The sequence below is a fragment of the Aythya ferina genome, assembly GCF_964211825.1.
Source record: "Aythya ferina genome assembly, chromosome: 16".
Taxonomy (NCBI): domain Eukaryota; kingdom Metazoa; phylum Chordata; class Aves; order Anseriformes; family Anatidae; genus Aythya; species Aythya ferina.
The window spans coordinates 7,580,466-7,606,672 of record NC_140315.1 but is presented as its reverse complement, the minus strand read 5'-3'; the positions used below and the strand labels follow the sequence as shown (position 1 = coordinate 7,606,672).

The 26,207-nt window shown below is 36.3% G+C and overlaps 1 protein-coding gene across 8 annotated transcripts in view; it reads right to left on the bottom strand.

Annotated features, from left to right (window-relative positions):
- LOC311445542 (uncharacterized protein) overlaps positions 1 to 26,207 on the bottom strand; it is a 260,556-nt gene that overhangs the window by 105,928 nt on the left and 128,421 nt on the right. For 2 of the 8 annotated variants that reach the window (XM_084537775.1, XM_084537776.1), the window contains exons 4-5: positions 9,516 to 9,611; positions 4,808 to 5,061 (exon numbers count right to left, since the gene is read on the bottom strand). The exons of 5 other annotated variants lie outside the window; for them this stretch is intronic. In XM_084537775.1, the coding sequence (XP_084393901.1) occupies positions 4,982 to 5,061; positions 9,516 to 9,611 (176 nt within the window). In that variant the 3' untranslated portion in view covers positions 4,808 to 4,981. Of the gene's footprint in view, positions 1 to 4,807; positions 5,062 to 8,567; positions 8,670 to 9,515; positions 9,612 to 26,207 lie in introns of those variants that run through there. One more of the 8 variants, XM_084537777.1, reaches the window with a different exon arrangement.

The following is a 26,207-nucleotide window of genomic DNA, read 5'->3' as shown; positions in this document are numbered from 1 at the left end:
TCCTCTGTGTATATGCATTTGAAACTACACAGCCATTAAAAACAGTCTGTCGAATTAAAGGTTGTGCAATTAATTAAGTGCAAATCCTGTAAAACTGGACCAAGGAGAAAATTCATCAAATGTGTGAAATATGACCTATCTTGTCCAAAAGACAAATATGTTTAAACAAAATATGAAAATTGATGACAAAATTACTGGTAGCAAAATGCATACGGAGCAAATATGAGACAGCTGTACTTTGATTCAGCATGGGAGGTTCACCCTTACAGAATTTGTGATTCATTATCTCCACTGTCTTGTAAAACTTTTCCTAGTTAATCTCTAAAGTACAGTCTTTCTATCTGCGATAGTAAAAATTCTCAATAAAATCACATATAGCTGTTTAGCAATGATTTACTGTCCCTTTCCAGAATCAGATTAGATCTATTATAAATTGGACATGGCTATCCAGCAGCGAGCTTTCACTCTGACACCTGCAATCTTTGTCTCTTGTGGCTGCTTCCTCCAGTCGACTTCCCCGCCTCAGTGGTGGGACCCACGTGGGTACACAAGCAGCCAAGCAGGCACAGGCTGAGCCCAGGGCTGCATGGGGCTCTGTCCTGAATTATGGTCTGGGCACCCTTTAGGTGTCTTCTCAGCACCTAAATATTTGCTGCTAAGTGGGACAGAGTCTTCTCTATTTTGACAGCCATGAGGCTGGATGGCTGGATCCTGTTCCAATGGGACTTGCATTTCGTAGATCAAATATTGGTATACCTGGTAACTATGTTCTGGTTCACCTGTATACACAGGGGCTACAATTTGAAGGGTTTTACTGGCCAAAAAAAAGCCACAAATGAGACTATTTCTATTTTAGCCAGCAACCCATTGACAAGGAGGTCTATGGAGAGCTATAGATTCTCAGCCTGACACAACATGAAGGTACATTTTTGATATCTCAAGAAATTATTCTAGCAATAAGGCAACAGTTGCCTTCTGTTGCCAGTGTTTGGCATAAGTCTTCCCCCAGGAGTACACACAACTTGCTTGCTGATGGGCTGCGACTGGAAACTGTTGCTGTGGCCTACCGGGAGCAGGATTTTCTCATTCCTTTAATTTGTTTAAAGCTAATTATATCAGACAAAAAGAAGACACAAAGAATAAAGAATTTGGTAGTCTATCAGGACTTGAAGTTCAAGGAACCCACAGAATGTTTATAATAAAAGTAGAAAATGTCACCAAAAATGTTTGGGGGAGACAGTAGCCAGGATGGTCTTTTCCATGGGATAGGAATGTCTAAAGGGTTCATGACTCATTTCTAAGCAGAGAGAAGCATCTTCCTTCAGCAAAATCAAAGAAAACAGATTAAGCCACCTTTCTCTTTGCTTCATTTTCTACTTGCAGCACTGTCTTGCAGCTGTGCTGAGGCATTGCCCCAGAGAAGTGGGGGCATGAGACAGGAAATTGTGCTAGGCAGCAGGGTCTATAGGTGTTTGAGAAAATCTCTCTAGCACACTTAAAATTAGCTTACTTATATTTACACATGTATGTAATTTTCATTCTGAAGGACACATGCAAACTTGATGATTCTTGAAGAATGCACACTGTCTGTCAGGAGCTATGACTTCAAGCAACTGTGTTTGCAAGGTGGGCATGTATAATGTTCACCAGACGTACTGTATTACGTGCGCTTGACATTAGCAGCAGGTTTAAGGCTTCACAAATCAAAATCAAATTGTAAAGTGGATGGTAGAGAGGAGGCGGACGGCAGGGAATGCTAGGAATACAGCCTGTTATTTTCATATTAAAATGTAATGGTGCCATTAAAGTTAAAACCACTGTTAAACTTGATTGAGTAAATTAGTTAATTAACCATAGCATCTAATGCATTCCTCCAAGGCATACCTCAGTTCCTCAAGATAGAGGCTTGATAGAGTTCCAGTTGTACATTATCCTAGCTGCGAATTTTAGTATGATTACACTCTTGGAGTGGCTTACTATTTGCCAATGAAGAATGTAAGCTGTCTTTTGAATTAGCAGTTGATTAAAAATTAGCATGGACAAATTGAAATGTTTCTTTCTTTTTTTTTTTTTTTTTTTTTTTTTTTCTTTCTTTTGAAAATTCTCCCGGCTCTTTCTCTGTTCTTTTTCTGAAAATATGATAAAAAAAAAAAAAAAGTTCAAGGTGGAACATATTGGCCATCTCTAGTTAATCTTAAGGAAGGAGAATTTAATTCCATCCTGTCACAGCAGAGCAGACTCTGTTCTGCTGTACTAAAAAACAGTGCTCAATAAAACTCTGATTTGACTCCCATTAAGTTATCCAAACTGAGGCATTAGGAAGCCATACAACACCTGCCTGATGGTGGTGCTCAGCTTGGTTCCCTTCATTACTTATATATGATTAGTAGAGAAACTTTATTCAGAAGGGACAAAAGTGCACACAAACAATTCAGTTATGTCAAGTGTAAAATAAACATATTCAAGGCTGTTTAGAACACGGGCTATCACTTCTAACCCAGCTCAGATTATACAGTGCTGAAGTCACATGGTAAAGTGTAAGCCTTCCTTTCAGCACATGGCAATCTGTCCAGGAAGGCAGCTTCCATCTACGGTCCCTTTCACCTCTAGACAGGTGCATCTGCAGCTTAAAAATCTAAATTATTTTTTCCTAATGAACCTCTAGACAGATTGCTAGCACCATTTATATGGTTTAAGATCTAAGAAATGTTAACTTTTCTACAAAAGAGTTTTGCTGGTCCAAAATTGCAGGTGCAAAATCTGCAGATATAAGTTATACTAATGCACAAAACGTCTGGGTATGCCCCTTATGAGACTAATCTAGTTTCCCTTGGGACAATACAACCTAACACAATTTCACAGTTTTTATTTTTTTCTTTGGCTTTTCTTCTGAGGGTTGCTGGTGTGTGTGTGTGAGGGGAATAAGGGGGGAGACACAGACAAATGATCATAACCATCAAGAATGTTGATGCTGTGACCTAGTTGCTATAAACTAAGAAGCAGTCAAGGTTCGTTACCAAAGCTGAAGGTATCAGTCTGTGCCAAACACGTCTTTCCAGTAAAGATTCTTTTTGGATGTATCACAGAAGTTGCTCTCTACATCTCCAGTTGTCATACTTAAGATTCACTGTTACAATAAAAAGCTTAAATGTGAAAATCACTTTCAAATAAAAAAAAAAAAAAAAGGAAGAATAGTGTCTCAAGTAAAAAGACTGGAATAAAAAATTGAAACAACGTGCCAAAAAATATCATTCAGACTTTTTAAAGAACTCAAAGGAAGAAAGGTAAGATAGAATTTTCAAATATGAATTCTGAATTTAATAATGTAAATTTTACTGAAGAATCTTTTTTGCAGGAAAAAGGACCACAAAGCTTGGATCATGGAGTCTGCATCTAACAACCAAGTTTACAAATGAGGTAGAGTAACACACAGCTTCTCTGACATAGAAATGCCATGTGAACAAGAAGCTGGCTTATTGTGAAATCTGTGTTTTATTAAGAAATAAAATATATTTCTGTCTATCAAGATAGCAGACTGTAAACTGACTACATTTTCCTTTAACTGCTTTATTTTCAAAGCAGCTGGCTGAGTTTCAGGGTTGTCAGAAGCATCTCTGTTATCCATTCTTCTTTCTTTCCCAGAAGAAATGAAATTTCTTCTTCAACAGAAATTTTTAAGACTTTGCTTTTTCAGTCAGAGGACATCTCAGAACTTTCTCATCAAAATAACATTTTTGCAAAAACAGGCTGCACATTAACATTTCTGGTCACATTTTTTTCAGTTCCCCATCAGTCTACAGTAGTACCTCCAGTGCAGTGCCAGAGTTACGTGACTGTGCAAGATGTGTTTCTGTGGCATGTATACATAATTTGACCCACACTGCAGCACATAAATGGCCAGCCAACTTATTTCATACCTTTTGAGTGTATGGCTGACCATTTTCTTATTTATTAGGCACAGAACTGCCACTGAGATATTTTCCCTAATCTTCATCACCTTGGGGATGCTTACTTTTGAAAACATTAGAACACAATCATGACAACTCCCTTATGAAAATATGGCCATTTTTCTGCTCTGAGGAAGCTTAAAACTGATCTTTCAAGCTATGTTGCTCTGTTTCATATGAAATCTGTACTGGTTTTCTACCTTTTTCTCTTCTGCCACATGCAATAATAAAGTTTCCCCAAATGAGTTCTGCTTTCTTTTTCTTTTCATTTTGGCTAACAGACACTACTTGGAAAATCACTCACTCCATGTGGATAACCTCAGTGCAAAGTGCAAATGTGATAGATTTCATCATCTATCTCACAAATGTCCAAGGAATCATAAACAATCTGAAGGACAATTAGTCAGATATCCATGTTTTCTATACCATAAACTGTCTCCTTTAGGCACAAGCGGTGCCTAAACTTAGCATATATTTCTTCTGTATGGTGAATGTGCTTTTTATTTTTATTTTTTTCATTGCTTACTTGATACAAACAAACAATCTTCCTGAAGGTCAAAATATTGATCCAACTCAACCCAAGGGGCTCATTCCCACCCAGTGATAGATGTATGGTACCTGTGAGATAATGGACTCATGGGGATAACCTATGAAAAAGACAGTGGGGTGGGTCTTAAAAGAACACTGCTAAAATTTCAGCACTATTGAGCTTGTTCTCCTTTATCTCTTCTTGAGCATAACAATGACACTGTAAAGAGAACATGCAAAGAACTTGGGTATACTGAGTCTTACTATATGATACCTATCACAGACCTATGAGTTAATAAAGAAGCAAAAATACTTGTCCATTTTCTGTGACGACTCTACAGTTTTATTGTTAAAAACCCTGACCTGATATCCAAATTCTACCTAAAATTAGAAGCCATGTAATGACAGCATTTGGCTGAGCTGAGGCAGGAATTTGCTGAAGAGGAAATTCCCTCTTGAATAATTAAGTCACTTTTCTCTGTTTTTCTCCTTTCCTCATCACATTTCTAGTATATGGAAGGAAGTAACATTCTCTTTCCACTGTTGATGAGATAATACTGATGATCCAAGTCATTTCTTGCTACTCCTAGATATATAATAAGAAAGCAAAGATTAGTGGAGAAATTCAGCTACTTTTACCAAATTATAGCATGCAATTGATTCAGTGATAGGTAGGCATGAGTCATCTTTTAATTAGATCTTTAACATAATCAAATAATTGAGATTTTATTCTGACATTCAAACAACAATAGAATTTCATTTTTAAGTATTCAACTATGAAAATTTATGCAAGATATCTACATTGTTACTTGTATATTTATGCTCATGGTCCTTTTCAGAAGCATGTTCTTAGATTTCTATACTAAAAGTATACCAATAAGTATAAGGAATATATCATCAATCAAGAAGGATGATGGTGCAGATGCAGCTGTGATCGGGTAGAACACAGAGACACATACAGTAGTTATTTTATCATTGATAAAATCAGCATATATATACAAGAATACAGATCATAGACTACCATCCCACCCTTACTTTTTATAGTTTTCCATCACTTTGTCAGTTGACTGTCTTCTCAGTTCAGAGATTTTTAGTGCTCTGAATGTGAGAAACTTTATATTATTTTGCTTCTCTCAGTCACATCTTTACTATTATTAGTCCTTCAGCGCTCCTGTCCTCTGTGTTGGTTGACTGTTTTCCCCAAGGGATCCTCTTTTTTATTCTTGCTTTTCTCCCTAGACCTTCACTCCAGGCCAACAATTTTTAGCCAAATATTTTCAAGGTATCAGGTCTGACATTCTTATATGTTGCATCTGTCTGAGCTTTATTACAAATTTTATTTTATTTATTTTATTTTTACACAGACTTACAGCTGTTCTGATATCTCTTCTAGAGCAGATTATAACCAACTAACTAAAACACAACCCTTTCATGTTCTTTCCAAAATATTTTACCTCTCTTTATAACTATCACCTCTTCCTCCTCCTCATCCTCAAAGATCTTATATCCCTTCCTACTCCTTTCTCACATCTCCTCCATATCAGTATTATTGCAGTGCTGAACCCCACCTCGTAAACACTGCTGCCAACCACTGGTGCTCTATTTTTCTTCTCACTCTTGTAGCACTGATGGTAGTTTAGTCTGCTAGATGCAAGGGTCATTGCAAAGTCAGTAGCCAGGAAAACTATGCTAATCCATTAAAGTCTTTAGAGTTTACTATCTGAGAAATTCCACGCTCTCTGGCACTTCAGAGAATCGCTCACCATGCATTACACTGTCTAATAGCATCCTGCATAGGAAATATATGTATCTGACTCCATCTTTGAAACAGAGGTTTAGAAAAACACAGAAACCTTCTTTTCTGCTGATATTTTGTTTGTTTTGTTTTCCTTATGTTTAGAATCATAGAGCTCAATAGTGTTCATGTCAGCTGTGTGCCAGCACTAAGGACTGGGTGGAGACTTTTGGTCCTCTCTACATTAAAATCCAGTTCTGTTGTAGAAAAATGTCTAAATCAATACTGCAGGAATATGAGCTTCATAATAAAGAGTTAATCCTAAATAAGCTTCATAGTTTTAATAGATATTTAACAATAGTTTAAAGAATTATTGTTTTCTTATTTAAATATCTACAGTAGCTCTAAGTACCAGTTGACTTGGGCTCAGTGAAATGCAAATTTTGTAAAATCCAATCCATCAAACAGAAATTTTACTACAAAAGGGTTTCACAGAAATAATAGCTGTCAGCTAACAATTAATGCACCCAACATGCTTAAGTACTGCACTGAACTTTAATGAAAGGTTACTGAGTCTGTTAAATTGCTTCATACCTTGTAAGACTAAAGTTAAGCAAAAATTAACATCAGTATTCTGAGAAAAGAGCATGCAAACAAAATTCACCTTAATGATGGGGGAGTGTAATGTTTTCACTGAATATTTTGAACTATGATTCCATTAGAACATTGTCAAGAAACTAATAATGTCACTCCGTTTAATGTTCAGAACAAACACATTTTGAGATTTCATCTAAAATAACTGCAGCAGATGTGAACACACAGGTATATTTAAAACCACATGCAGTTGCTCTCAAATATAAGTACATAAATACCCTGGAAATTTGTTCTTCGGTGTCTATAATACCACTGACCCCTGCATTCTGATAAAGGCTTGTTTCACTGACTGGGAAAGGTCATTTCGGAGCAAGGTATTGCAGCAAGCACCACAGCACACCATTTTGCTAGTTTGATAATGTTTCTTGTACTGTTAGCACTCTGAATACTAGGCACTCTCCTTTGCTGAGTTCTTATAAACATTCCCACACTTTAAGTAATACTTGGCAGCTTTACTACTGTTGTCAGGAACTAAAAGGTGCAATAACCCCATACACAATACAAAAGATCAAACCATCAGATCATAACTCATTCCCAAAGGGCAGTCCAGTAAAAGTGATAAAGGAAACCACACTCCAAGGACTTCCTCAGGCCACTGCCCTGGATCATTAGGGCTACTGATACTGCTCATCTCTTGCCAGAAGCACACAGCTAGTGCCTTCCCTGATTATCTCGCAGTCCTGGCTCTCTAGCTGCTCTCTGCTTGGTAGCCTCTCTAGACTGTCCCCCCGCCCCTTCTTATCTGCAGGGGCAGAGGTTTCTACTCTGAATGGACAGAAATTTAGATTCTTTGATTATCAATTTGCACTTTTATTATCAATCTTTTAAATAAGAATATTTCAAAACAAACAAACAAACAAAAACAACAACAACAACAAAAAAAAAACCAACAGTGCTGATTATGATTAGTAAAGCTGCAAGGACCACAGCTTGGGAAGAACAGAACTAGCCCTTTTCCCTTCTGCTCACTTGGGGTTTATAGAAGCAGAACAATAAGCACATACACACACATTTATGTTAGAGAGAGTCTGAGCACCAAAAGTCCAGACCGAGGCAGGCATATTCACTGTATTTTCTCATTTGTCTGTTGAATGCAGAGTGTTCATCTTTACTATACATCACTATACATTTTTATACATCACTAATTTAGCAGAGCAGCAGTTAATTTCTGTTTTAAATTAACTGTTTGTAATCTTCTTACACATGTAAGGAGAAATCAAGCGCAGAATTAACTGAAAGAACAGAAGCCATCCCAAAATACAGCCAGACAAAGGTTCAGCTGGAAAGATGAACCTTAGAAGTAGAGATGAGAGTGCTGAATTCTGTGGGATGAAGCTCTGTGTGTGTGTACATGTATGCGTGTAAAACAAAAAGACAAAAAACGTTATACAAATATGAGATTTGTTCCTGTTTGAAGCCAAGTAGCCATACTTGCATGGCTTGAAGCTTTTTTTGCCATCAGTATGAAATAGTTTTGTGTTATGGCTACACAGTTATCAAGCTGACTCAGAGAGGATTTGTAGTTGTCCTGTGCACAGGTAGAATGAGCTCATATGGGCATTATGAACACTTTCTTATTTGTTATGAAGTCATTTATTAAACCATGTGTTCAACAGGAAAATACAATTTATTCCTTTACATTATCCATGTTGACAAGAGTGCTAACTGTTGGTCCCAGACTAGACTCTGACTCTGCAAGACAGCTGTCATCAAAGCAGCAAGACAAAAACATTCAGGAGAATGCCAGTGCTCAGAAATTTCCATCTCTTACCCTCTTCATCTATCAGTAGAACAATTATTAGCCTCTAAAAACAAACAAAAGAAGAAAAAGAAAAATCGAAGACAGACCACATCAAGGACATACAGGAACTCATGATGCAATTTGGTAGTGAAGTTTAGTACCCCCTAGGTGTGCCCCCTATGGATAAACAGAAGGCTTAATTCTCTGGAATGGTAAATTTAGCATCTTACACACACACTAAATTCACTTAATTAACAGTCTCTATTTCATGAGTACCATCAGCATGCTGTGTGTCCTTTTCCAAGTCTACCCACTTTATGGGTCCAAGGAAGCTTCTCTTTAATATAGATGTGCAACATACAAAATACAACTGATACAGCAACCCTTCCCCTCTCACATATTTTCTTGAGATTCTCTAGACTATATTCATGAAAAATGATTTACAAAATACAAATAGATTTTGGCATGAAGTAAGCTTAAATTGACTGCTTTCTATCAGGAATTAATATTAACCAGAGCTTGTCAGTTACTAAATATTTATTTTAGGAATACATACAGCCTCTGCTTTCATGTAGGTTAAGCTGTAATCTTTGGCTTGTCAGTTCCAGGATATAGCAGTGGATAAATCATGCACTCTTGAACTGATAGATGTCAGAGCAGTTGTATACAAATGGAGGGATATGTCAATGAACACCCTAGTTTAGGTTACATTTACTATAAACATTGACATTCCTTTGCAATGAGACCATTTGCTGGCTAAGCAGTCACAGCTTCACAGGATTTGATGCTTTTGTGCTCAATCAGGTTCTAATGATTTCAGATGTTTGCAATTAATGAACCATTAGATTAATTGGTGGAGTACAGAAAGACTGGTTTAAGAATTGGGTCAGAACCACAGACAAGCTATTACCTGAAGTGACAGCAATCACCAGAGGCAAAACAGTGAGAAATTGAATTAATGATTTTTCACTCTCTCTTTCACTTTTGGCAAAAATTAGCACTGGACCTGTGTTTAAACAGAGAACACCATAAGTGTTAGGAGGCATGGGGTGAAAAAAAAACATTCTCATCGCTCCTCGTTTTTGTAAATGGAGCATCTCAATCTTTACCACACGGACTCTCTGTTGAATATAAAGAAGTTACCATATTTCTTCTGGATCATCCAAATCCTACCCCCACCTCCCTACCCCCTGAAGCTTTCCTCCAAAGTCAATGTATAATATTAATTATGTACCACACAGGGCACCTTAGTAAGATGATTAAGTGTACTTCAGAACCACTGAAATAAATAAGCCTCGCATCAATATATGATCATGTAGGCTTGGTAGAAACCCCAGGGTAGCCATCCTTTAGATAGCGTACATAAGGACGTTTACTCCCAGTAGATCATTGGTGCTTAAATTCCGACAGTGTGACAAGTTATCACAATGAGATGATGGCAGTTTAGCTGAATCTGTAATTTCAAAGACTAAAATTAACCCTGGATGTACAATATAGTTTTGACTATTTTCTTTCCAGGAAGGGGTGTATTCTAATCACGTTTTCTTTCACTTCATGATGCAGTACTTAAGAAATCAAGAACGTATATGGTGGCTGCCACTGCCTTGTGTGAAATTCATACGTGGGTATTAATACACTTCTAGAGAAAAAGTAATGAAATGCAGCAATTGTATGAACTAGATCACATGAACTGTGGCTCAAAGGAAGCAAGAACGTGTACTGCAAAAATAAAAGGGTGTGATATTTTCTGAATTCTGCCTTACAGATCATGGCTGGAATGTAAGCTAAATAGTAGGAGTGACCATTTTCCTTCTGCACAGATTATCTGTACACTGGGTGCATTTAAGTTGTAGAAAGTATTTCTGTTACAGTCAATCTGTTCTGGATATGGCTTTAAATTACCCTGAATAGGTTATGTATCCCTTCGTGGTGCAGTTTTGTTCTTGGCATCACGAAGAGTTTGATAGACTCTTCTTGAGATACAATCTTTTTTTTTCAGGTTTTTATTCCACAAGGGAGTGCAATTATTCTGGATCTTCTTGTCCTTTTATTTCCCTGAATTCCAATTTTTGCAGATAAACCTAAATATGCGGTGTGGATTTTGATTTTACAGGAAGTATCTTGGTTAGTGCAGAAGGAAAAAATGTGTTTAAGGTAGTTTTAAAATTAATTATGGATTTATGTAAGTTCTAAGTATTCAACACATCTGCTTTTTAATATGAAAAAGAAAAGAAGCCCAGAACTTACAGTTTTTTACAAATGAAATGTCCCACTGATTTCTGAATAATAGCTAGGATTAGTGCCATAACTATAATGTGACATATTAACACCCATTTCCATCTTTTTGCCTATGTACCATTTAGGTGATTAAAATGGGTTTTACCAAGGTTTCACATTTCTCTCCCCAAATTTAAGTCCAATGTGCTACAAATAAATCTGGCAAAACAAATAAACAAAAAGATTTTTTTTAAGGTTTCACTACCTATAATAAAAGAGAGTCTATACTCTCCTACAGTAAAACAGAGCCCACTGAGTCAATAGGAGACTTTTCACTAACATTTGACTTTGAATGAGGCAACAGAAAAACAAAGCATTGTATTTTCACATGTGTAACACATGATATCTCTAAATAAAAGATGCCTGTGGTACAGAATAAGTACACAACCAGCCAGGGGAACTTCATTCCATATTTCTCTCTTCCTTAAGAGCTTTCCTGTACCTGATCCCAGTAACTGCCCCATTCCTCTAAGGATTTTTTTTTCCCCCATATCAGCAATCCTCCGCCAAGAGCTTCAGAAATTGCTGGAGTCACAGCTACTTGGGAGGAAAAGTGGGTAACAGTCAAGGGTGTAGATAATAGATGTGACAATACAGTAATCAACCTTAACAGCCCCCAAACAGTTATGAGATATTTAAGACCTGCAAAGCAGCTCTTCCTTTCTACTGTATTTCTGTTAATATATCATATTTATGAGACAGACAAGGCCAACAAGAGTCAATGAGACTCTCTCAACTGACTTGAACATAGACTGGAAGAGTCATCTAGGACAAATGCACAAATAATCCTCTTTACCCGAGTATTCCCAATTAATATCAGTGAGATTACTCAAGAGAATAACAGCTTGCAGGATGAGCATCATAGGACAGAATAAGTGCTTCTTACTTATAACTAAAGTATAAGACACATTTATTTCATTGAGGACGTTGGGAGGGGGGAAATGCAAAACATCCAGAGATAGAATCTTATCCCTTACATGAAGAACAAAGGATATAAATGTGAATCATTAAAAGGCAAAAACAAAAACAAAACCTCTAAAGGCACTGTAAATAAACCCCTGTAATTATGCATCACAAAAAAGTCAACTGCAAATGGTTCAGTAATCTCATTACCAAGCTTACTAATAATCATTGCAATATTCTCCATCTCCCCTAAGATAATGAGCAGCACGGCGGATGTTGTAAAAATAAATAAATAAACACACAAGCAACAATTTCTCATCTAAATATTTAACAAAATGAATGGGCTTGCCTAAAGGTTTGAGATTGAGCCCCGGTGTAGCAAATTTTTAATTTGTACTATTTTCCTAGTTTTAAAGGGGAAGAAAGCTCAGCTCATCTGAGAAGGGAATTCAAACTAAATAACACTTTCATGACAACCTAAAAATAAAGAAATAAAACATTTTTAAATATTTCAAAACTACAAAATTAGCCTAAGTTAAAGGCAACAATTAGTAAACAACTTTGTCATATTCAGAACAGTATCTTTCCCATTAACATTTCTATAGTTCCCCAATTACACTATAAATCAAAAGTAATACAAACAGACAATGTAATAATGAGAACACATAGACTGCATCAAAAATTAAGATACCAGCTTTTTCTTTACTCTTGGATCATTCTGTTAACTTGTCCTAGTTTACTTTCTTGGCAGCAGGGATATAGTCAGAGAAAGTGAATTTACACCGTGGTGAATAACTTGTAGAATTTTGTCCGAAAATATTCTGAGAGGCTAACATATTTTCTTCTAAAGTGGATAGCATCGCATTTTATTCCAAAAATGTGATCTTCTACTATGTATAGGGATATAAGAGGGAAATCAAGTCATGAAAATATTAAAACATGTACCCAGGCACCAAAATACTGCCTCTCTGATTAACCACCAGACACTTCTTTTCTACAATTCCCTTCTACCTTAGAGTTTCTGACCCACTGATACGTCCTCCCTCATCATCAGCTTGTGATTCTTAGGTGATACTACTGGCTGTGAAAAGATCTTTCATAAGTGGGTTGAAGTGATGTTCCAAATATTTCAAATTTTCTCTTGCAGAGGGATGAGAAGGGAAACAAACTGTGCTTCAGCACAGGGCAGGACCTGAAGAACGCATCACTTTGCTGCATCTCTGAATTTGATGGCTTGGCATCCCAACTCAGCTCACTGCAAGCACACTTGCTCAATATATCTCAGCTCAAGTCCTCTGTTTTTTGCTTATCTGTTACATTTCTATCATATCCATTTACTACATTGGAGTCCTTTGACAAGGAAGAATTATAAAAAATGACTAGAAATGTTTTTGGCAGTTGTGAATGCAAGTGATACTACAAAAAAGGAAAGCAACTGACTTAGGAAACAGAGAAGCAGAGCTACAGGGGAAGAATTAGAGGTCTTAGATAAAGGATAGTGATCAAAATATGACTTCGTATTTTTAAAGCACATCAGCTCCGCTAGACGCAGGCTTGCACACAAGATGAAAGCACTAGGGTGTGGATAGGGAAGCACAAGGATGTTAAATAAATGCAATTAACTATCAGTGTTCAGTGTTTGTCTTTACGCACACGCTTCTTAAAACATCACCACTGCTAATGCAGTGATAAATTGTACAGGGTAGAGAAGGAGATTAAATTACCTATTGTTCCTTTAACACTTTCTTTGGCTAAATAACATAACAATATTTTCAAGGTTACTGTTAAAATAACAGGGTTGTCCAGTGGAATTTATCCCCACTGGTGTTTGTGTACTGTATATATTTATACCACATGAGCAGCCCATAAATTCTCCTCATAAATGCTGTTATCTCCACTGCTAGCTGTTTCTCATTTTTATGGTAGTATAACTTTAAGGTGTGGTATACGTACTGTTATACCTCATTGCATACAGCTTCTGCTGCCCCATTAGGCTCTGATTCTGGGGGTTGCAGACCTCCTCATTCTCCCTTACGTCACTTGGTCCTCCTCTTTTCCCCTTCAGCACTGCAGTACTACAGCCCTGTGCATCTGACCATCATGCAACGAACTATGCTGCTGACTCAATCCACCCTTAGACCTGTGAAGTTTGTCTGATCCCTATCTGACTGCTGCTCAGCATCTAATCTCCCCTCCTGATCAGGAGCTTTTCTTCCAGACCAAAATAAAAAAAAATATTTCAAAGATAAGCACATCACCATCACATCCCATTTTTTTAGATGTGGCAAACCTGATGAACAGGAACATATTTTTCATTTAACATAATAATAATAAAATAGGTATTCATCATAGAAAAGTTTACCAAAAGGTCTACTGAATTGGGAATTATTTTGGGTGTAAGGCAAAGCTAAGATAACTTTAAAGGGGAGGAGTAAAAGGTGCTCAAGCATACAGTTGCAAAAAAAAAAAAGCATGCATCATAACAGGCTCATAAGTAATGAAAGTCTATCTATGTATCAATCTGTCAATGCATCCACACACACAAAATGATTAGTATCAGTGGAACACTGAATTTTCTTGCTGTTCACATCCATCTGTCCTAAAGTTTGGTGCTGCTAACTCCAGACTTCTGAATCTGAACTCAAATGTTGTTTTCTCCAATTTTCTTTCCTTTTATGACCTTTTTCTGTTGCTACCTTGATTTATGGTCATTTGTGTGATTGCATTGCTTTGCTTTATGGCAGTTTATGTCATTCTGGTCTTGTCATAAATGACTACCATAAAGTGAGGTAAAATATCATAAAACATTAGTGAGTCACTGATATTCAAGGTTCTTGAGTACAAGCGCTGACAGGTAGCAACCACAGAAGAACTGTGCCATTCGAGGGATGTATCATTATGAATACATGTGTGTACTGGGATCTGGATGAACAAATGCCACTATGACTTCGGTTGTCAGTGGAAACAATGTAAAAGGGCAACACTGAGTTATTTTTATAAGTTTAAAAATCTTATATTTCTAGAGTGGTTTCTTCTACAATAAAACACTTGGAAAATGGAAGCTGATTTGTTCCACTGTAAAATTTCTCATTGTATTTCATGTATATCTAAAAAGGCTAGCTGTGAGTGAGCTGAAACCACTAATAATCTATGTGCTGAAATCAGATTACTTTTGTAGAATGATCATTCTTGCTTCTTTGTCCATCTTTGGTCATTTCTGCTTGTTAGCACTGAGTTTTGTGTGATGTTTTGGTTTTGCTGCAGCAGCTGAAAGGTATACATTACTGTGTTATTGCAGGCATACCCAGAAATCCTAAACTGATTATTTTGATATATTCTAGTTAAAAGAAAACACATTTTATCCAATAATCTAAGCACTTATTATTCTTATTACCTTCTTAGTTAACAGTATTCCAAAGCATTTTATACTTTTCCTCAGTTTAGAAAAATCAACCATTGTAGTGCATGTTTTCCAAATAAATATGAAAATAAAATACAGAAATCTTTTCCCACTGATGTCTGTATTACGAATCCTTTATGCATTAAGAATCAATAATGGCTGTTTCCACTATAAATTCCTACTATCAGTTGCTGTTATTTTATAAGATAACTTAATCCTAGAATGAAAATGTGTATTTGCTGAATTTAAAACTGGGGATGCATTACCATTAAGAAATATGGAGATAACAGTTGGGAAATTTATATTTGTTATATGAATGTAAAGAACATTGTTAGGATTTTTAAATGGATTTTTTATTTTATACTATTGCTGCAAAAATAAAAGACTTATCATCCTAAAATCTATTTAGTATATAGTGACATGACATTATTTATTGGATTAGTTCTCTGGATACTGTTCTGGATACTTTGGGGGAGAAAATGATTTTTAATGCAGGAAAACGTTTTTATTCTGTGAAAGATTGCATTTGTACCGCATTTTCATTACGTATATTGCTGCATCTAACCTTTAACACCGAGTTAGAGCTCTATTGAGGAGCCACACAATGGAAAATACTAAAAATAAAACTTTCCCCCAAAATGTGTTAGACTTGATTGTGTTTAACACAAGACCTCTCCCATTTTGGAAGTTTGTATTAATTTCTCTGCTGCTCTTTAATGCAGTAACTTAAGATAGAGCCACTCAATATCCCCAATACCCAGGGATCTAATTCCACTCTCCACCAATCTATTTTATCCCAGTCTTAATGGTTTTGGCCTTTTACAAGCACATTCAGCTTAGATTTGCCACTTCATTTCAATCCCTTTGTGCTGCTCAGGTAAGCAAGTCAATCTGACCACATAAAAATCCCCTCTGGAAATGGAAGCCCATCGTGCTGCAGAGGTTGTGCAGCCCCCGTGCTAACCCACCACTGACCTGCACTACCTTGTGTTGAGCTAAATTTACTCTGACTGAAAGTGCTCTAGGTGTCCGGAGAAATAGGAGAACCCAACTTCTGGCTCTGCCAGATGATGTGCAACCTCTGCCAAATTCCCCCCATCCACCACAGTAACTCCATTTGGAGATGCTCTTAATTTGTATAATGAGGAACTAACAGCTTCTGGTACTGTACATCAGAAAAGCTCGAAGATTCATATTTTCATGTGAGAGAGGGGGAAAAAGTGGGAAGGAAAATAAAGCACTTTGAGCAGACATACAGCTCCTGACTTGCAGGAATGTGAGATCAATCTGCTCTATTTTTAATAGGTAAGAAAAGGTAAATCTTATCAAAAGTATCCCACTGCAATCCTAAAATTGGTAACTGAGAACTGAGTTAGAAAATAATCTTAAGCCCACCAGTCAAATGACACATTCACTTGTATATCACCTAAGATTACATATTGCTTTTGGAAGCACCTTTTTCTTTTTCTGCCATGTGACTTCCATGCTAGTCAATGCTGGAGATGCTGGAGTGTGAAAATCCTTCCCTTGGTACAAAACAGCAGCCAAGGGGATGGCTTCTAACTCCTTCCTGGCTCACACTCCCATGGGGAGTCCTTTGAAAAGACATGCAGCATCCATTTCACCTCTGCTGGGTGGAGAATGATGTCGCACAGTTATCTCAGCACTTGGGACAATTAATTTCAGTGACAACAATGCTTATGAAACAGGGTTTGTGTGTGTCCTGTTCCCTCTGAATGCAAGGACAAAGTTCCCACTACCTTCAAGGATGACATGATCAGGCTCCCTGTCCTTAGCACTCCAGAACTGCTTCTCTCAGCACTGGAGCTCTGTTCCCTCCTCGGTGCTGAGCAGCATTACGGAGGTTATTGTTGTGCATATAACAAAGCTGAAGCAAAATATCACAGCCAGCAAAACTGCAGTGGAAATTTATTTGTGTAGGTACATTTTTGGCACTGTCTCCACATATGAATACCTGGCAATGCCTGTGAAAAAAATCAATGCAATTTGGGCCTCCAAGAATTCAGGAATTACTGTTTCAGCATCGCATATAATCAACGTGAATCAGACGATCTCCAAATTACACAGAATCTCTAAGGCAGATGATCAGAAATTACAATTCTGCTACAGGGGAGAAGCCAGTCCTTTCTTCAGAGCAGGCAGAATGCAAGCCTGCAGGGAAGGCTTTGGCTCCCCCCAGCCCCCATATATATATATATATATTTTTTTTTTTTTTTTTGAGAAACTCTGAAAATATTGCATATTCTTTAAGAAACAAATGCATTCATCACTGCTGATTCCCTGGGGAATGTATGAATCTAGCGTATCTGAGCAGCTTAAGAGGAGAAATAGTTTTTGCTCTTAATACTATGGGCTGTTTGTGTTTTGAATTAATATAAAAAAGGGTTGTTCTGAAGCAACACGTCCTGCACAACAGAGGCACTTTACCCATAGGCTGGTTTTCATAAGAAAGATATCCAGCTTGTGTCCACTCACTCAACAGTTACAAAAACTGTTTTTGTTTCTATAATAATGGATAAATGGATATTCTCTGTCAAAAATGATAGACTGCTATTTTGTTACGGAGCAAGAAAACTCTCATTTAAAATAAATTTTGAAAACAACACACAGCTTTCCTTCCTTTCAACACCTCCCCCAACCCCAAAAAGTTGTTGGATTGTTTGACATACAGTATGTTGTAAGTTATTTTATTACTAAGTAATCTTCCACTGAATATGTGAATTGTATTGCTGTGCACATGGGAACATCTAAAATTTTCACCAACAGTAATTTCTAATGAAAGGTGGTGGATACATGATTAAATGCAGCAATAAAGGCTCTGATAAATAAAGGCAATGTGGATGCATATATGTATATATATACAAATAATGAAAATGTAAGATGAACACATGGGCAGTCGAGATTTGTTTTTATCATCTGGTAGAATTAGTGGAATATGGATTCACTTGAACACATTCTAGATATGTTTGAAAAAAAAGCAGAGATATTTTAGTTCAACTGAGTGGCAGTCCTTCACTTCTGCTTTCTTATTTTTGTAGAGCTGAAAGTCTCAATGATATAATGTTTTGTGAAAGGCTGTTATTTGGAACTTTGATTTCATGGAAAACATTCAACTTATGCACAAGTTTTGAGAGAAAATGTCAGATATTAGAATTTCCATCAGGATAAAAATGGCAAGAATCACAAAAATATATGTATTAATTTCTGGTAAAGCAGACTTCTGGTTTAAGATTTTGAAAGATGACCACAAGTTCTCTATAGCAAATCAGCTAAGAAGTAATAAAGTACCTTAAACAAAATGCTAAAATCATTTGATATAAACAAAACATAGAGTGAAAAAAAAAGGAGCTTCACATGAAAAATAAAGAGCACCATCGTTACCTGTGCAGTGGTCTAGATCTAGCATGAAAAGAATAAATTAGAAAAGTCTTCTGTTTCTTTGCCTTGTTGTAATATGAAAGAGAATGCATGCTCACCCAAGCACAAAGAAATCATTGGCTTAGCATTATGAGGACACTCTGCATGATCTATTCCAAGCTTCGTTACAATTATTGTGACTAAAGACTGAGAAATTTAGCACAACTGAGACTAAGTGATAAATAATGCTTAAGCATATCTGCTTCTTGCATTAAGGAGACAGACTAAAGAGTTAATAATGCCTCTGATCATCTTTTAATAGCCTCTAGATGCTTTCACACAATAAATAGACCTGTTGTGAAAATACTTTAGAACACACAGTGAAATACCACATGCATTGTGCCCTTTAAAATGGTTTAAATAGCACAATTATAGATTTAAAGATTGTAATTGATTTAAATTGGTGGTAGAATGTAAAATTTTATATGATGCATGAAACCTCTTAAGGCTTTAAAACTGTAATTATCTTTGTCAGTCTCCTATTGCACCCCAAAGCTTTTCTTTTAATGATTTAGACATTATAGAAAATAAATGAAATGCTCATACGGATTGCCAAATGAAATGCAATGAGAAAAAACGTGTGATGCTGTACATTTAGGTAGTGTCAGAGTTCGGCTGAACTCTGAATTCCCAAGCCCCAGAAAACTGAGAAGTACATAATGAGTAGGTATGCCCTATATTAAAGACACTCACACTAGTTCAGGTGCATCGCTTCGTATATACCAGTCTGCAAACTTAAGCAGATACTTGCCGTGTACAACAAACGTTTGCTGCTTGTTTACATTAGAAAAGTGCATGTCATGGGTACCCAAAGCAAAGATAAGACTTTAGAGAAGAATTTAGAGAAGCTTCTCAATGTCAGATAAACTAATTAATTATTCACTTCTATATTGGGAAAGAATACACTGCAGATTTCAAGTATCTATCACATTTATACATAAAACAGCCATCAGGTATGTAAGACCTACAAAATATATCTTGTCTCTGCTTCCTTATGCAACTCTGTCAGGCAGTTGTGCATATTTGAGGTTTGAGCATTCTACCTGCCACACACATCTGTCTCTCCACTTTAATAGGATTCCACAAACATTCCAGCAGCTCAAGTACATCCAAAACTCAAAACAAAATTCAGCCACAGAGGAAAAACAGTCCGGGGCTGATGAAAACACACCAGTTCCAAGATCTAATGCACTCGTTGATACTGCAGTAAAAAACAAACCCATCTTGTAGGGTTAAACAATGATCTGCATGATAATGATAATCTGATAGTGTTTGAAGCCTCTAGACATTATTTAATTCCAAAACAAAAACAACATATAAAGAGAAAGAAAAACATTAACTCAAGAAAGATTATTTCAGTTTATCTGACCCATTTTTGGAAACTTAAATCAATTTAACATAGCATAGTTCTGTTCAGTAAATGAACAACAAAAAATTCTTCTCAAATCTGTTTATATTCCTGCAGATGTTAATGCTGATACCATTGCACACACAATGAAGTAAACAATTAAGAATTTCTTTTAATTTCTGCTGCTTTAGAAATCCAGTGAAGAAAAAACCCTCAGTGAATCAATGAATTAAAAATGGATAGAGTCACTAGGAAAAGAGATTGTATTTTCAAGCTAAGAGGATATTACCAACAATAGGTAGTTAAAAATGGAATTAACAACTAATAAAAGTGGTGAAGCATATCTTTTTAAACACCAATTTGAAAGGCTTTCCATTAAAACAACAACTTTAGTCACAAACCTCTAGGTAACACAATGAATAGAATTATTTGTATGTGGGGGCCAATTACTTTCAACTCCATATTTATGAGTTCCCATTCCCAGTGGGACAGGTACCAGAGTTTATTTTGGTGACGTGTGTTTCACAGAAAGTTATGCATCAAAGTAAACCCTTGATATATAATCTGACATTTTTTCCCAAATTGACAGAGGAAATGTGGCACATTTAACAGTCATTATGACCTCAGTGAAAGGACAGACATGTTCAGGCTGTTGGGAAACAGCATCATTATAGCAAGCAGAAAGATCAGCAATTAATATGAGGTGAGAATGATTTGCTACAGAAAGAGTGTTTATGTTTCAGAATTTTTAAGGTATTAAAAATTAGAGGAAAACACTGAGATTCATAATACTTATGTGGCTGGCACAAATAGGCAATGTGTAATATGCAGGGGGAATACAGGGCTTTTTCTCTTAGAAGGTGTATGGAAAATAACATAGAAATTATGTTTTCATAGCCCCACATGGAGCAGTATTAAGTTCGTGTTTTAATGGGAAGCAACCAGTAGCTGAGAAAGTGAAACGATTCTGATCATCTGAGAGAAAAAGAAAATTAATGGCAATGACATTGACTTGACTGCAAAGTACTTCTATTGACTATTTTAATTTTCTCTTTCTGACACACTCCTATTAGCTAAGGCTCCAAGGTAAGCTAAGGGTGCTTTCTCTTTTTCTTGGTCTCGCTTTTTTTTTTTTTTTTTTTTTTTTTTTTTTTTTTTTTCCAAGCAGCACAATTGCAGAATTCAAAGGAATTTTGTAAGATATTCCTGCAGTACTATAAAATCTGAGATATGAGAGAAGTTAAGTGTGTGGGATGATATGAGACAATAACAAGCAGAGCGCAAGCATGTGCGTACATATGAGCATGGGACACAGAAGAATAAATTGCATATTTAAGAAAGAATGGCAAGCAAGGAAATTGCATTTAAAAAGACAAACATGCCATTTTCTCTGATCAGATACTCTAACCTTGAAAAAAGTTTGTGTTAAAAAAAAAAAAAGTAATGAAATCTATGTTAGCAGGGTATTAAGTAAAAGCTTAGGGGCAAATGATGAGATGGAAGAGGTGTGCTTCTCTGCTGATCCTGTTCACTGAATTACTCTTGTCTTTGTCTAACAGGAGCCCTTGGTATGTTTATGCATATAGTGGAGTGATTTTTTTTTTCCTACCAGGTTATAATTATGAATGGCAAAGCTCTTATTCTGAACTGATTATTTGGGACTTAATCTACTAATAGCTAAAGCTATAATGGAGAAACAGAACTATACAATGTGCTGCATTGTATAGTTCTGCAATCACTTCATTTTATAGACTGGGAAACAGAGAGATGAAAAGTTAAGGAGTACATTTTAAACAGTATTTTATAGACTTCACCGTTTGGGTGTTTCAGTCTCACAATTCACGCTCACTCCATAGGCTGAGACTGCAGAAAGTCCAGAGCATTGGAAAATCAGGTGTCGAAGACAAAGTGGTTCAAAGCAAACCAGATTTATAAGAAGATAGTTTGACCTGAGTATGAAATGAGCAAGGCAAGCACAGGAAACACAGCCGTTTACTGGAATGTCTAACAAGCTGCTTGCCATGGAAAAAAGGAAAAAAAAATCAGCCTCTTTTGGATTTAAATATTTGGTCAAGGTTTTCAGAAAAATCTGCAGCAGTTGCCTGTTATTTTATTCTACCCCCTACCATACTGTCATCCTGTCCTGAGTGCTGCACATGATTTACCAGATCCTACCTGTCTAAATGATGAAAATGAGAAAGCTTTTACCAAGTATGTATATCATGGAAATGTAACTATTACATACATTGTACCGAATGTTTTTTATCTGGCTAAATACAGTAAGACCATTAATATGAATACTAAGTACAGGGGTCTGCTTAAAAATCCACAAGATGAATAACAAATCATAATACTGGCAAAGCAAAAACAGCCTTGTAAACCATTCTTTTTCAGAATCCTTTGAAGATACTAGTGGGTATTTGATAGCTGATTTATAGTCCAGCATGAACAAGATCTATGGGGTTGTGGAATAATGTATTGCGGACAGTAAAGGAAACCCCACTGTTTAAAAGTAGCTTGGAAAATAAACTCTAGGAAATATATGGTAGGAAACAACCCTGTACTAGCTTGGTGAGCGTATAGGTAAAACCTGCAATGTCTTTTCCATTTCCTAAATAATGTAAGTGAAATCTTGGCCTCATTAAAATGAATGGGAGTTTTACAATTTATTTAATCAAGACCAGGATTTAATTCAATAATTTAGGGTTGTCATAGTGAAATAACTTGGTAACCCAGTTGACTTCAAAGAAAAAAATCTGGTTTTACAAATTATAGCTGATCTTAAGAGTTAATGTTTTAAAGGAACATTTGGAAAATATTTTCAATGTTTATCAGCTGCCACCGATGTCTGCTAAGAATCTGAGTTTCCCGTAATTTACTTTCATTTTTAATCAATTCATACATGAACTGGAAGAGAATGGTGTTCAGCCCTTCTAATGACTGAAATTATTGAAGTTTTGTATAATCCAGACTCTGGAGATGGAGGAAAAGGAAGACTGGATCAAGCAAAACAAAATTTCTTTTAGAAAGGAGGAAGTGAGAACAACAGAGCAAAAGATATTTTTTAAAGAATCCTGCAAAGTGTGACATAGATGCACCTTAGCATTCATTATCATAAAATTCACATTAGCACTAGAAAATAATACTAATGCCATCCTTCAGTATGGTAAAAGTTTATGTTTTCCAAGTAGGGAGAAGTGGCCTTATTACTTGTCTATGAAAACAACTTGCCAAGCAGAATTACCATGCACTGTCGCACTTTGCTGCCTAGCAGGATAATGGGCTACACTCTCACTCCAGATGAAGGGGCTGTGCATGCAGTATAATTTGGAAGAAGCAAACAAAATGTATTTGCAAATAACCATAAACATTTACATGGAAATATGATTTGTGCATCTAAATAAAAAATTTGCAAATGTTAGTGTTTCAGGTGTATTACAGATGTATTTACACTGTCACAATGAAAGGAGTTTAAAATTGGCCCTACACAGGGGTATAAATTTGAGATTTGAGAATTAGAATACAAAATAAAATTTTATTTTTCAGCACTTAAACTACAACAGCTTGTCATTGTACTGGCAATATAATTGATATAGATAATACCAATAAGAATTAAGTATAAAGAAAACTGCTAAAGGATGAGGTTATCACACAAAGCACTATGGCCTATCCTCCACCAACTCTGATGGGCTGGCACACACTGACACCAGCCAAGGATGACAAAATCTCTGCCGACTACCATTAAGAACCAACCAAGAGTTCTGCTTATTTTAAGAGACTATTTGAACAGTTTTAATACTTGCTTTTGGATATACACAATTTAAGCAAGTGCAGTGTTGGATAGTCCACATTTCTTTTTACTAGCTCATTACAATACTTCGTCCTAAGAATTACCTAAAAATCTACCTTAGTTTATTAGGTAAACCTAGATTATTTTATTCAATCTGCTGTTCAACCACCTACACACAGACCAAATTTCCCTTTCAAAAAGGCTGTGTCTGTCCCTTTTAAGAAACTGAGTGTTGGACAAAGAGGCCCATTCTAAATTTAGCTCTTTATGCTGTACATAATACCTCTTTTCTCTTTTTTTGTATGTCTGATTTTCACTCAGGGAACAGGATCTTCCCTAGATTGCAGGCCCATTCACTTCATAGCAAGTACTCCCTACAAAATAGCGTTTTGACTATTTTTATCACTTCCTATGTTAAATACCTTCAAGGAAGAAACAACTGGACTAAAAGTTTGTGGCTTGCTCATTGTACACCACCAGCGACCCCAGCTCATCTATTACACTGCTGTAAGAAGAATTAGACTCCAAACCCATTTGTCTGCTTTAATACTAGGTCTTTTAGGTTGCAAATGGAACAGATTTTTATTTAAACCCCCATATAAGAGTGTCATTATCCACAAATCTGCTCATAAATGTTTTGGCAACTGACAAAAAAAATTAACTTCAGAAGAGGAAGCCATTAGGATGAAAACATTTCAAATCATGTCATTCATCAGATCTCTGCTCATCCAACAAAACTTGCTTTTGTTACAGGCAATTGTGGTGCTTAATCTCTGTACTTTTCAGCAACACATTTTTCTGATTAAAAAAACATAATCATACTGGCAGTAGTTAGAGATGGAAAAGACCTAGCTCCCTTCCATAGCAAGATATAATCCCTGGCAGGGTGGATTTTAGATATTAAATTGATCCAAAGCTTAGTGTTAGCCAAGGGACTGAATATGCAAGTCTTTGTGTAGGTGCTGCAAGACTTTGAGTTTAGAGAGCCAAAATGTTTTTTTTTTTTTTTTTTTTTTTTTTTTTTTTTTTACCCCAATTCCCCCTTTGTACAATATTCCCACTTTTGTGACCTATATAATTCCAGATCATGTCAATGAAGTTCATCAGCATCTACATTACACAATGGAAAACAGTGTGACACAGCCTAACTTGCCTTGATTGCTTCTGACCTCTTCCCTGCGCTACAGGTGCAGATGGGCCTGGGGTTGTCTGGGCAGGCTTGGCTCCTCAGGGTAGGATCTCTCAAACCCAACCCCAATACCTCAATGGGACCAGAAAAGAAATTGCTGGAAGCTGCTGGGCATGCCTGAAGAATGGTAAATGGCAGATGAAAGAACAGAATGGCAGAGAGAAAGGTGAAGAAGGGATAAAGTTCTTTCCAACACTGTGATCGCATGGTGCTACAGTGAATAAGGGGCTCATGAAGAGAGAAGGAGAGTTTTGCTGGATTTTGAAGGTGATACTGATATTTTATGTATTTTCTTCTGCAATCTTTGCCCCTTTCCCATCTATTTTTAATGGCACAATTTGCTTTGATCTGTAGGGGAACCCTCTTCCTAGCCTGCGCCATGAAAAAAACCAAAACCAAAACCAAACCAAAACAAACAAACAAAAAAAACAACCAAGCAAACAAAAAAAACCCACAAACTATTAAATAGCCTGTTTGTGACTTTCTATTTTTTCACTTCCTCTAATGAGGAGCAGAATCTGTTCATTTCACACGTGGTGCCAAAAGCTATTGCAGAACAGACAAGAAAATACCCTGCTGCTACCAAAACATCAGCAGAAGCTCAGCTGAACCAAAGAAAGTGATGGAGATGAAATCTTCTTTTAATTAAATTAACAACTGAAAAATTAAAATAAGAGGGAGAAATGAATATCCCATTTGCTTGGAATCATGATAGTCAAATAAATTTATAAGGAGGCTATTCTTCTAGTCACCTCCATCTCAGTAAATCCATCAGCAATGAAAGACTCTTCATGACCTTCATCCACCCTTTTAATTTAGGCATCTCAATGTCGATAAGTTCCTTTAAACACATATAAGAGCTTCCTCTTCACCTTAACATTTTTATATAATGGTTTCTGTACAATTAAGGAATTATGAAAGCTCACACAAATGTGTTGTTGTTAAATTTATTGTCCATATGTACCAATAATGCTCAAAAAAGATTGTGCTCTAAATTTCATTCTAAATGTGAGTGGTTTTGTGCAGCTATTATACACATTTAAATGCCGCTTACAGATAGCAGTAATTTCTAAATATATATAAAAATATATTAATATATCTACCTAGCTATGTATGTTTTTAACTAGAAAAATTACAAACAGGAATGGGAAGATGGAAGTTTAACAGCTATATTGAAGATAATCAGAAGAGTTCTTTCCATAAAGGCTAACAACAGATAATTACTTTCTCAGGAAATCACTAAAATGACAGGATTTT